Source organism: Nesoenas mayeri (assembly GCF_963082525.1).
Source record: "Nesoenas mayeri genome assembly, chromosome: 2".
Classification (NCBI taxonomy): domain Eukaryota; kingdom Metazoa; phylum Chordata; class Aves; order Columbiformes; family Columbidae; genus Nesoenas; species Nesoenas mayeri.
Window position 1 is genome coordinate 55681421 of NC_137543.1, and position 13348 is coordinate 55694768.

The following is a 13348-nucleotide window of genomic DNA, read 5'->3' on the forward strand; positions in this document are numbered from 1 at the left end:
CCTTTGAGGAAAGGTGTTCTTCCTCAGCCAGCACTTTGAAGTTTAGGGAAAGAACACACTTCTGCTTACACACTGATGAGAAAATGTTTTGCTGTTGCACTGACTGATATAACTCAATGCTTCTTCATGCTGGATCCCCAGTCAGCCACCTGTGTTGCTTTGAGTGTGGCTCGACACCTCCAGATAACCTCAGGGCTCTTCCTTCAGCCCTCTTCCGATGGTTTCACTCTCCTCCAGGCATATTATCCCTATATAAATGTATTCTGCAAGCTACCTCTACTCCCCAAATGAATTTCTCCTCCTTCCCTCCCTCCCTTCCTTCCTTTCCTTCCTTCCCTCCTTCCTCCCTCTCTCTTCCTTCCTTCCTTTTTCCCTTCCCTTTTCCTTCCCCTTCTTCAGTATCTCCTACTCTTTACATTCACAGCAGTCTGTGTGACCCTGCATTACAGTCTGTTTCGCCTCCATCCCAAAAGACTTTCGCTGTACCTCCATTTCAGTCTTCAGAAGGCAGCTTCATTTGTTTTCCCCAAAATTCACTTCTCTACTTCAATGGATGTTTAATCATTTAGAGTCATTTAGTATCATTAATCCTACAGGTCTTAGTCCCTTCTATTTTCATCAAGACCTCTCCTAGGATTGAAAATTTCTTAGTCTCACTCTCTTATCAACGGGAACATTCCTTCATGCTTCTATCCACTTTAAAAATTCCCAAATGCAAAGTTGTTTTATTTACTGAGGCTTATTTTATTGGCAACAAAATGTTTAATGATTTTACACAACAAATATGATTTGAAGCCTGTAATGATGATTTGCAGATCCTCTCTCACTACCCTAAGTTAAAAGTGTAGTTCCGAGAGAGGAATTATAGCTGCCTTTGAGAGACTCCACCTGACGCACCTCATGATGGTTCCCAGGGTACAGGTATTAAAGGGGACAGTTTGATGACTGGCTGTTAATATCGTTTCTGCTCTTGGGAGGAAAAAAATAGCTTACATTCCCAATTTTTTTCCCTGTCAATGTCTAGGGAATGTCTGAAAACTGCCTGGGAACTGAAATGAGAATTTTCCAGCATCAGAGACTGTGGGAAAGGATTATCCTCAGTGAAGTAACTTTAAATCCTGTTTCATTGTAAAAGCTCCTACTTCTGTTCTTCATTTTCATGTCTGTTTCAAAGGCCTTCGGTTGTGCTCTCCCTTAGGGTCAAGAGCATATCCCCTGAGAAATCTGGGGGTGGAAAGACAAGAAAATTTCAAGAAATCTCTTCCTTAGACTGCATTTATCGTTGTTGAGCTCAAGTATTTCTCCAGAGAGAAGAAAATTAAGGATCTGAAAATATGTTATTTTTCTGCCACTGTTTATATTGTATTTAAAAGCTTTTTATTCGTGCCTACTAGAACAGCGATCTACTGACATCTTCTCATAAGAAGAGACACATCAGAAAGGGTGCTTCACTCTGCAATTTCCACTTCTTTTACACAGCAGTAAATGCACATCAGGCTTCTCAGAAAACACATGAATACTAAGCACTATTTTTTATGGTTTGTAATTTATTCATTACCAGTTTGTCTTCACTTATTTGTCTGGCTCTTTCTGACTGACTTCTGGAGAAATTCCATTTTTCATTTCACTTGCTTGGATAAGGTTTGAATGAAGTTCTTGTTCATGTTACTAAATATTTAGACCATTCTGAAACTTCTATAGTAAAGTGCAAGAAATGTTTTTAGACAAAATCCTTTCAGTTCCAAATTGTCTTGGATGACAGCCAGATACATACATTTTCTTCTGACATATCTATCTCCAGTGGATTCTCCAGAGCTTGAGAGTCCTTCTTTTTAAAGATTTATAATCCCTAATAAAAGATTCAGCCACTCTAAGAGTCCATCCAGTCATTCTCTGGTGCTTCTTTGAAGCAAATTAGGCATTTAAGATTGCATGTGTGCAATATAACATCATCTAAAGCCTAGAGAAATCTGTGTTGTAGTTAAAGCATTGAAGGAGATACTTACAGGCTCAAAGAAAGGACATCATCAAGAATACAGTTCATACTAAAGAAACGTTTGTTCTTACCTATATACCCCATTCTACAAGTATGTTGCCATTACAGATTCAGGAAGCTAACATTACAAACAAAGCAAAAAAATAAGTTACAGCTGACCTGCAAGAGCATCTACAAGAAAGGGTATCATAAACAGGAATTTCCCCTGTTCCTGAAATTAATGGGTTTTGTATTTATTTGATAGATTTTTCAAACAAAGATGTCCCTGTTCTGTTTCTTTCTCCACTTTGTTCTTTTCATTCTACTTCTTATTCACACAACATAAAACTATCACATGAAACAGTCACACAGATTTCTGTATTTACCTGGAACAAGTATAAAGTGATCACAGTTTATTTGTTCAGCTCACCACAACTAATGGGATTTTTTTTTTTTTTAATTTTCTGAGGTTTTGTACTCTCCACCAGCAATATTACTTATTGCTTAATACAAGTTGCAAACTCCCAGCTAAAAGGCTGTGTATTGTTAATCATCTATACACAGGTCTACTTGTGTCAGCACATGTCAAGCAATGTGATGCCACCAAAAACTTCAAGCTTATGCATACCATGCATATGAATCAAAACACAGAACCCAACCCAAAGGATTGCAGAGGCAGCAGGCCAGTTCAGCTTGGACTTTGCTTTCCATTAGAAACTTGACTCTGATTCCCATCCAAAATCTTCAAAGAGCATCCTCTGTGCTTCAAAGTTTTCATGCTTGGCCATTTGGAAATATCTTCTACAGACAAGCAGACAACCTATCACATTCCAGAGAACGTAGAAAACATGCCAAAAGAGGCTGTCTAAAAAGCAGGATTTTCTTGCCTCTTTTCCCCTGCTGAAGACAGCCTTAAAACACATTCTCATCATTAATGAATTTTTGTCAAAAAGATTTTTTTTTTTTCTCTGGACTAAAGGGGAAAAAATTGATCTTCCTTTCTTTCTGCCAGCAACCATGGCACCAGTGATGGTCTTTGCCAGTGACCAATCACGTCACTGATGCAACTGCTGTATTAGTTTTGCAAAGATGGCCATGACCACAGTGGTAAGAAAAAACCTCAGGCAATCCCCCCTACACATTCCTTTCAACCAAGTCCTATTTGGCAGATGACTTTTGGAAAGCATCCTCACTTGATGAAGCGTTTTGTAGATAGATTATGACTTCTATTGGCTAATGTTAATGCAACTAGAGCACAGGGCCCACTGTGTAGACTGGAAATACTCAAGGGGGAGAACTGTTCACCCTTTGACCAGGAGTGACTATAAATCTTTGGACGAATGAGCCAATTGAATGTGTTTCAATGGTCTCTTCTTCAAAGACATTTCAAGATAGATTTGGCCACCATTTCTAACAGAAACAGCAGAATCAGCTTAAAGATCTTGACAAGGGTTCTGGTGATAGCACTTCTCTGGTTAAAAAAAAATAAAAGTTTATCAGCAAATGGGAGATTTTGCTAGTCATTAGTTCAATTTTTTTTTATTTCTTTCACATTCAGACATTGTTGGTAACATGCATTCACAAAACAAACACCTAGCCTGACACAACACAATAGCTAAGAAACCTTACTCTTCCCATTTATTCTTTCAATACTGCATTAAACTTTCAGAGACAACTTCAATTAAGAGTATGCCCAGCACAACACAGAAGAGCTGAGCTAATCCGTGTTTGCCAAAGTTATCATATAGGAATGGCTCCATAGTTGGAAGACCATCCAGAACAGATTGTCTCAGGCTTTGGCCCCTTTTTATATTATTCACTTTCTTAAACAACCTTACATAAATGTTGGGAAACAGGAAAACAGGTCAGTTGTCCTTCCAAGGCAATTTTAATGTCCTTATGCTTAGATGAAATATCACAAAGGGCAGTCTCTTATATTAAAGTATTATTTTGATTGTACATAGACAACAACTCAGCAGAGCATGACAGATGACTCTGTGGGATTAAATACGTAAATGGGCAAGTTCAGACTACAATGGATTCTTGCTAACATGCCTGTGTTTTGGGGGAAGCCACCAGAGTGATTAAGTCCACCGTAAATGCTGCCCTACAGGGATGGAGGGAATACATGCTTTCAGGCAAATTTATCATGGAACATCCCTCTGGGGAGCACTTAGAACCAGTGTTAGGAAGACTTTTCTGCCCTTTTCTAAATCAGAAGTTGATTGTCCAGAAGCAATCTGCCTGCTGTCTCATACAGCAGTAAATGGTATGTTATGAGATGGGAACACACATGAATGTCAATTCCAACTAAAATTGGAAGCTGAGAGAGTTACTTTCACACTAGAGAACTTTATAAAAAGGAAGCACTGTATTTTCCAAGTGTTTAAGATTCAGTTCTTACCGGCAGTGAATGAAGTCAGGAACAGGATTATGCTGGCTAAAGGATGCTGCATCAAGATTCATGCAAATTTCCACATTGTCACCAGCTATGATTCGTACCGCAGCTTTATTTTCATCCTCAAATGTCTGCCTTTGTAAGGACGCACACAGCAGCAACATGAAGTCATCTAGGAGTAAGCAGTGGTTGCAAGGAAAAATTCAGTCATTAATTTAGGTGTAGGGAGTGTTCTATATTATAATGTAGTTACCAGGCTGTTTTCCCATACTTTGAATGTCTAATACTGTGTTATTTTCAATACATTTAACAACCATTTGAAATGTATTACTGCATTTATGTTTTTATCTGTCATATTCTGTGACTTTTATTGAGAAATAAATCAGAAAAGGGGAAATAATTCATTCTTTTCTATGCTGCTTCATTTAAAATGGGATATGGAAAAAACAGATGCAGACATTACTAATTCTTTGAATTTTTCTACTACATACAAAGCCACACTTAGTATTCAGTTGCCCACAAACATGTCAGCTCACTACTGAAGAGTAAATAAAAGGCTGGCTTCAAATTATACTAGTACAGATGTGTTGAGCAAAAGACACGTAAACACTTCACAACTATGTGTTTTGATACTTACAGACAAGGAAGACAGGGTTTGGTCTCACAATGAAGTCTGGAAAGTATAACCACTTTATGATGTTGGAGTTGAAGTTTGCATTGCCACTCCTCCATGGATAGTCTGTATGACAGAAGCACACAAAAATGCAATCAGAACTTTATAACAATTACTTCATCCTTTTCTTCTGAATACTTATCAATTTTCCAGCACTTTTCTGTACAAGCAAGCAGCAGTAATTGTCCATAAAGGGTAAGTGCCCTCACCTTTACAAGGAGCAGGTGGGATGCCAATGCAAAGGAAATACTGGAATGTAATGATGCATGCCAGAAAACAGCAGTATTTTGGCCAGATCTCTGCAATAGCTTTTCTTCTACGTCGATACAACACAGCAATCAGCCAGAAGGCATGAATCATGGCATAAAAATCCATTCGTTGACCAATTACATTCACTGATAGAAGAAAACAGGTCTGGGAAAGCAGTAAAGAAACACAGGCAACATTTGCAACCTGACGGCTAGTCAATGCAGCATTGATAAACTATTCTCCAAGCAGACAGAATGACTGACGCATGCTGGGGCTGACTTGCAGGAACCCTGTGCAAACCAATACGCTAAAATAGTTTGTATGTATCCAACAGCAACCTACCCCACCCCAACACTCAAATTTGCAACACTCTTCTAGGAGAGTCAGCTATGTGAATAAAGCACTAAAGCAGGTTTCCATCTTGTGATATCTAAAGATACAGAATGGAAAGCATGTACTCACAGTAGCCTATATGTGAAATGTTTAATTGTTGGCAAGCAAAGCACATCTTACACAGCTATATATTTTGATAGCACTTACAGATATGAAAAAGAAGAGGAACTATTAAGAATAACAACGACTGAAGTGTATCCTCATGTGGGAACAGGACAAAAAGAGAAAGGACTTATACCATTCAACGTCTATTGGCTATAGACAAATCCAGTCAGTTACTGTAAGGCAGCTTTAGTTCTCTATGCTTCTAAAGGCGCCGCATCACAGAAAATTTCTGTTCTCTGTCTCCACTTAAAGTAGTCCCTTCACTCAGTGTCATGAAGCATGTTTTCACAGTTATTTACTAATGCATAGTGGATTATTTATTCAGTGCCCTTCACTATTTTGATTTTCTCTCTCCTCGGATTAGGATGAGGTAAATTTATTTCCTGAAGCAAATAGCTCACTGATTACTTTTAATTTTCACTCATTCTTAATCCTCAGACTGGTTTGAACAGTTTATCAGTAGGAAAGGGTGATAGTGTTTATTAGATATGTCAAGAACATCATTATGATTAGATTTGGGATGCATTAGCCTAGAAGTTGCCTTCTGCAGACAGCCACAGTTATTTGTGAAAAATCACTATTGCTACAAACATTTCTGAACATACATTTCAGATGCCTGTGAACAAATGGATGAGGTAAGGGAATAGAGATGAAGCTTTTTTTCTTTTTTAGCATTTGTTCAGCAATAGCTTGTCTTCAAGGCAGGTTCAGTTCTGATTTTTGCTGCTGGATTGAGTGAAGCAGATAGAAGGAAGACAGTAGCTGAGCCTAAACCCCAGCAGTCTGGATCACTGCTGCTGGCAAACAGACAAGCAGATCTTCTACTAAATGAGACACCTACCAGGTATTTAGGATACATAATGGATCTTTAGAAAAATCCCTTCACTCCTTTGTACCTGCATCTCCTAACTGTCTGTGTGTTTCTTCTCTACTAAAAAGTTCTTTGGAGGAAGAACTTTTTCTTACAATAGTGGCACAAAGGGGCAATAACCTTTGCTGGAGTCCTTGCTCCTGCGGGTTGTTAACCAATATAGTAGCAACTATAAAAAGGAAGGATGCATTTGTGCAGCCAGAGGCAAAAGATGTGTAGAAATGCTTAAATAGAGAAAAAGGTCTGCTAGACTTACCTTTCTTCTTCAGTATGTGCATAAGAGGGTACACCTCAATTCTGTCCCTTGTCCCATCTGTTACCCCTTTTGTTGAGTTATAAATACAGAGAAACGCAAGAGGAAAACCACTGCTAGCAGAGAGATAGCAACTGTGGCAAGGTCTAACAAGAGTGATGACTAAGAAGCATTCAGCTGTCACACATAGTTCAAGATAGTATTCAAAAACAACACAATCAAAAGGTTTGGAATGATAGTCAGGAAAAAAAAAAATATATATATATATATATATATACATATAGTGATTTACCTCCAAACCAAACTTGTAGAAGAAATAGTTTATGAAATACTTGACACAGTTTACCAGTCCATCATCCAGATGTGCTCTTGTAATATCATGGAAAATGGTTTTAGTCACAGGTGCGGTGAGGTTATTTCGACATCTGTAGTACTCTTGATGACGGTAGATTGTAACTTCAAAAGCCAGAATAGCCAGCATCAATAAGTTATTCTATGGAAGATATAACCAGAAGAATATTAAATAAAAATCAATACCACAAGAAGTTATAAAATTTTCTGATAAGTGTAAACCCATGAATACTCATATTCATGTTACCAGAGTGCTTCCACACTCCCAGGATGCACTGACACTTATTCCCAGCTACCAGCATCCAAAAAAAGTGAGGTTGCTACCACTTCTTGGATTTTGATGAAAAATACTGACATGCAGAAGATACATTTAAAGACATTCATTAAAAAATACTGTAATGAACACTGTTTGAGGAAAGGAAGGTGAGGTAAAATGCACTGATGCATCCATGTGCCCTCTTATGTTTCGTAGCTGCTCTTAAAATATCATGTTTTGCTTTGCAGGAGATGAAGGATAGAAGCACACACAAAGCCACCTGCAGGGGTTCAGCTGGCAAGAACTAACTTCCTAGAACTGCAAGGATGCTGTGTAAGTGCAAATATATCCTGGATACTCTTTTAAATGAATAGTCTATCAGCCAATATTCACTGAGCCACAGCTCCTCCTGTCCTAAAGCCAGATTGACTGGCATGCAGCCTTGAGCATCTCTGAAGTGAGTTTTCTTTTTCTCTTAGGAGGGAGATCTGCCTTGTGCTCAACATTATAAAGGTATTAACTAACTCCAAAATTTGGTAGAAAAGACCAGCTCAGAGAAATTGCCTTGAGGAAGCCATAACTGAAGCTGAAGAGGCAATCTCTAAACCTCTGTTCACAGAGAAATATTTGAGGCAACAATGTCCTGAGACTGGTGCCACTGTGTTGGGTTGGGTCTTTTTCGGTTTGGGTTTTGAGGGTTTTTTTGATAAAAAGTTATTTTAGCTTGCTGTCACTGGGCTTCCTTTTCTTGTTGGGGAGAGTTTTACACATTCCACCATGGACAGGCTCATCACTTCAACACTGCAGATATTTGGAATGTCTGTTGTTAAAGAGGCATAACAGAAATATATCAAGACTTGAAGCTTGGGACCTTCAGGTCTAGCATTGAACTGCAGAGACATATTATTTGGTGAAAACCCATCTAGAGTAATTTCTAGTCCCAGAGTATTATCTGTTTATAGGTGTAAAGCTCATAGCATCAAGCCAGACACCACTAGGCAACTTCACTCTCCACGTGGAACTCTTGGGTCAGTAATTGCTCTTCTCACTGTATTCTTAACTGTGGGAGGTGCATAGCTAAGGGACTGAGAGGCAGAGGCACTACCAGGGCCTGATATGTCGACCACCAGTGCTCGACAGGGCTTACACAAACAAAGCACACACAAGTAAACTCTCAGGGAAGAAATGAGGAATAAATCTAGTTAGATCAAAACTTGCTGTTGCTTGCTCAACAAATTTCTGACAGCCTTGAACTGTGTATACACAATTTTAGAGATTCTCTAAATTAAGAAGAGACATGCAAGGTTTCCCCTGGGAGTTGGCATATTTTTATTGTAAGTAGGGTTTTTTAATCAAGATAGGAATAATAAAACACTGCTCACAGGCATCAACCACAAACAGGAAGAAAAACAAAGGACATCCACTTACTGGTGTCTGAATGTATTACTCTTTTAAGCCATTATATTTTCTAAGCTGTGGCTAAAGAATAAGCATTTTAAAATATTAACTGCTTATATGCATATACTGTCATTCAAGGCAACCACTCCGATTAGACCCATCGGTCCTTTTATACCTGAAAGCTATGTACCTCTTAATTACTTAGAGTTCTTAAATATCATATTTCTTAGAGTGCTTTTAACAGATGGAGTCAGAAAGCCACACTTCTACATGCAGATGATCTTAATTGGTAGTGAATCCATTCTGGAAACATCCTATGTAACAGATATGGCTTACTGCTGTTTCTTCTCCTTTGTACTTCCTTATTATCAATGGCTTGCATTATACTTGTGTGTGTGTGTGTGTGGCAGATGGTTTATTTCAAAGACATTGCTAATTTCATCACAAATAAGAAAATATCTCAATACAGATAATTCAAGAAGTTACCCTCAAGTACACGAGCAGGGGATAAGACTTCCTCAATCCAACCCACTCTGCGGGATCTACCGGTCCACTGTAGAGGACTGAGGTTTTGAGTTCTTCTAAATTGACCTTAGTTTCATTCTCTCCTGGCTAAAAAGAAAATGCAATCATTTATAAAAAATGAATTTAAGGCTGCCTGGAGGCAGAATGGTAATCAGCAATAATACATCAGGTGAACTGTAATTTTCAGTACTTGATATGCTTCCTTTTGCTCTTCTTCAATGAAGAAGGCAGCAGTCAAGCCTTTTTAATATGCACTTGTACTCACCAATGTACAGTTACTGGAAAAAGTGCTGGGATCAATAGATGTGAGCTGATACAACATTTTGCAGACAATAATCACACATGTCCAAACAGTGCAGATACTTGATGCCAAAGGGCGAAACTGAGCATATGGCAAAGCAAGAGCCCAGGCAATTAAAAACACAAAGTTAAACAGAGACACCTGAAAACACAAAAACAGGATGGAAATTACATGGAATAACAAGAGACCTGTGAAAGTCTAACCTTTCCCACAGAAATTAAAAAAAAAATAATCATTCATAAGAAAGAAAGGGACATAGAAAAACTGTGAGAAAAATACTGAAAAAAATTTACAACGATATTCACAATAACACAGACACAAAGCAGTTACTGAAGAAGAAAATACTTCATAGCTTATAAAGAATGTTATCTCCTACATAATATTATTACTCTTAGACCCACAAAACTGCATACCCATCCTACAAACAGCAATACAAAGCACCACATACTGATTCTGTTGCTTTAGTACACATGAAACAAAGAAGAGATGATACAGATCTGTGCATAAGTGGAACCCACCTTCATTCTTTTGACCTTTTCACCAAAGATGTGAGAAAAAGGATTATTTTTTTATATATATATATATATATATATATATGTATGTATATGTATATTTCTTTTAGTGATCCAGTCCAACTACCCTGTTCAAGGAATGGTTATGTCAGATAGAAAATTCACACTGCCCACACCAAAGGCACAGTTAAAGGTGTTCCTCCCTTCTTCTTTAGGCATAGTTCCATGTTCCTTCAGCACCAGACCCACTTAAAGTAATTTCCCTAGATGTTCCTTTCCAACCCTCTTCTACACCCTCCATCCCTGGATGACGCCCACAGCCAGCTTGAGCAGAAGAAGAATTATGTCTCTTGAGTCCAAAGAATTAGACTAACAAAACCTTAATATCTGGAGAAGAGGGAAAGGTTGAAAATATCTAGGCAGATAGAATATCACTGTAGAAGAGGATGTCAAGGCAGATCCCCAGCAGCTGACAAGCCCAGCTGGATCCTGCAATTTGAGTGAGGTCTGATACGAGGAAAGCATCTCCCTACATTTGGGTGTGCCACTGCACAGCTGATGCTGACAAGCCTCCACCATGGGTAAGATTTTGGCAGTGGGTGTTTACTTGCCTCTTTCACCGTGACCCAGATGATGTAAGAGGAAACGATTTTGATGATATGCAGCTCCAACAGCCACCACACAAAGACTTGCATCTTATGAAAATACTCCAGGAACTTCAGAAACAGCACTGTAAGGCGGTCGATCACCAGATGCCACTTGTTCCTTAAGTCTGCAGAGATGTTCAAGCAGAGAACCATTGAGGGGAGAAAAACAGAGGATATCTGTAAAAAGGAATGCTCCACTATAGTACGAAGAGCTTTCCACTTCTCTTCTACACCTTAGAGTAAGAGAAGTAGGAGGTTAAAGGTATGGCTCAGTGGTTAACTAAGACAAAATGGGGTTGAGGCCCACTGAGCTGTGGTGCTCTCCCTTCTGACCCACATTCACTGAAAGGATTCCTCACTTCAAAAGGGTAGCAGTGTCTTCCCTTGCCAATTCTGCTTTTATTCCTCTCTAGCGGAGCTCTTCTTGGGCTCCATTTTCCTCCAGTATCTTTAGACCTAAGTTTATGGATCCCATCCAAGGCCTAGATCTGAGATGCTTCAGCCCTGGCCCTTATCTAGCTGAGAAAAAACAAGATTTTGTTTGATGTTTGGAAGCAATGGACCAACTCTGTTTTCAGAAGGCACAAATTACTGCTATTCAGAAAGATTTTGAGCCAACCTGGAAGAGATCCATGTACACTAGGAGTAGGATTCTTGTCATATGGACTTAGACAGCTATGCTACAGACCTCTTCATATGTCAGAGTTATCTAAACTGCCTTGCAAACAGTACACCCTTCTAGAGCGTGACTTGTGCCATCCCAGAACAGACATCTGAAACAGACAAGGCAAATTGCAGTCCAGTTGCACATGTCTCTCAGTTGAAAAGTGAGTTTTAGTAAGTGAAGATCCTGAAACTGGGTGAATATATCCCTTCACAGACAGTATTTTGCTAAAAAAGCCACCCTTGCCAGTCATAACCCAGTGAGGAAGCATGTGGCAACATCTATTATATATGAGTATACATGACAACACATATGCTGAACAGTGCTCTCTAAGCGCCCTGTTTACTTATGGGCTAGGAATAAAACTCTTTCACCAGGCTGGTATGTATTGGTATAAAATCTTTACTCTGTATCACAGAATCACAGAGTGTTAGGGATATGAGAGATTTCAGAAGCATTTTGGAGATTAGGAAGGATTTTGCATGCTGTGAGAATATTCTTATGGTTAACATAAGAGACAAAAACATTTGCAAATGAAACCAAAACACATCACTGTCTAAGCTGTAAAAATGCAAATGAGTTACCAGCTTATGTATGTAATTATCTCAACTTATCTGGTTCTTTTATATATAAAGCAAACTGAAATTATTATCCTGTGTATATTTGTGTTAAAAAACAGAGTCACACTTGTGTGAAAAAGCTGATTTCTGGAATACTTGACAAGCAAATTAAAATTATTTTTTTCTTCTGTCTTTTTTCTCCAACCACAACTAAGAAAATACTAATAAAAATGCTGAGTGATGTAAATGCCATAACTAAATAATTAAATTTGAAAAATGAGTTAAACTATAGAACTCTAATCCTTCATGTGTGCTTTTATAAGAACAACGATTGTTTTTTTCAGAAAGGGTTTATTTATAGAAGTAGATGTTCTCAGTCTTTCATTGCTAAGCCAGACACACTGCCATTTTGCCTTGAGAAAGACTCGGTCCCTATCTACGTGCTGCAGTCCTTTGAATATTGGCATAAAAAACTAACTCTGTGGTAAGGCCATTTCCAGACAATGGAGTTTCCTTGGGTGTTAAACACCCTTCTCTGTTTTTCACTCATGGCTCATATTCCAAACTGAGTCACGGAAATAATTCATTTTAGTTCATCCTAGCAATATCAAGGATGACAACATCAGCCTTACCCATGTCTGCCCTTAAGCATTTTTATGTTCATCTGGCACCAATTACACATTCCATATGCAGAAGTGAAAGATATGACACTAATGTGCACATGAATAATGAAGCAAAGCTACTGGGACTTCTGGAGTGGAGTGCCTTGAAAGCATGCAGTATCAGAGATTAAATATGTATGTGTATTTTCTTTATTATAAAGAGCTTTCACTATAAAGGAGTTCTGAGGATTTGGGATAGTCTCCTATTAATCCAACCCAGACCACGTAGAAGGAAGAGGTGGGGTTTCCTTTGTTTTCATCCTCTCAGCATCCTACAGAAACAGTATGATTTTCCCTAGAAGAGAATGTACCTTGTTGAATAATTGACAAGTAGCCATCTGCTTAGTTCAGGTTCTTTTGATAAAGACTGTATGTAAAATTAGAAGGAAAACCTGACGATTGAAGTGAGCAAGGGTGACCAAGAATGAACCATCTGTTGCCACTGTTAACTAAGGCTGAGGAAAGCAAAATCTGCAATCTGCAGAGCTTACCTGTCGTTTCTTCTTCCTCTGATTCATTGTCTTCATCATAATCGTCTTCCTTGTCCTCATCTTC

At 38.6% G+C, this 13348-nt stretch overlaps 1 protein-coding gene across 1 annotated transcript in view; it reads right to left on the reverse strand.

Moving 5' to 3' along the window:
* The window catches only part of PIEZO2 (piezo type mechanosensitive ion channel component 2), a gene marked incomplete at both ends in the record, with an annotated part of 302122 nt that overhangs the window by 59639 nt on the left and 229135 nt on the right, over positions 1-13348 (reverse strand). The window contains 7 exons of the mRNA XM_080364144.1: positions 4380-4545; positions 5011-5112; positions 5256-5460; positions 7210-7410; positions 9409-9534; positions 9713-9889; positions 10872-11032. Coding sequence (XP_080220270.1) covers positions 4380-4545; positions 5011-5112; positions 5256-5460; positions 7210-7410; positions 9409-9534; positions 9713-9889; positions 10872-11032 — 1138 coding nt within the window. The remainder of the gene's footprint in view (positions 1-4379; positions 4546-5010; positions 5113-5255; positions 5461-7209; positions 7411-9408; positions 9535-9712; positions 9890-10871; positions 11033-13348) is intronic.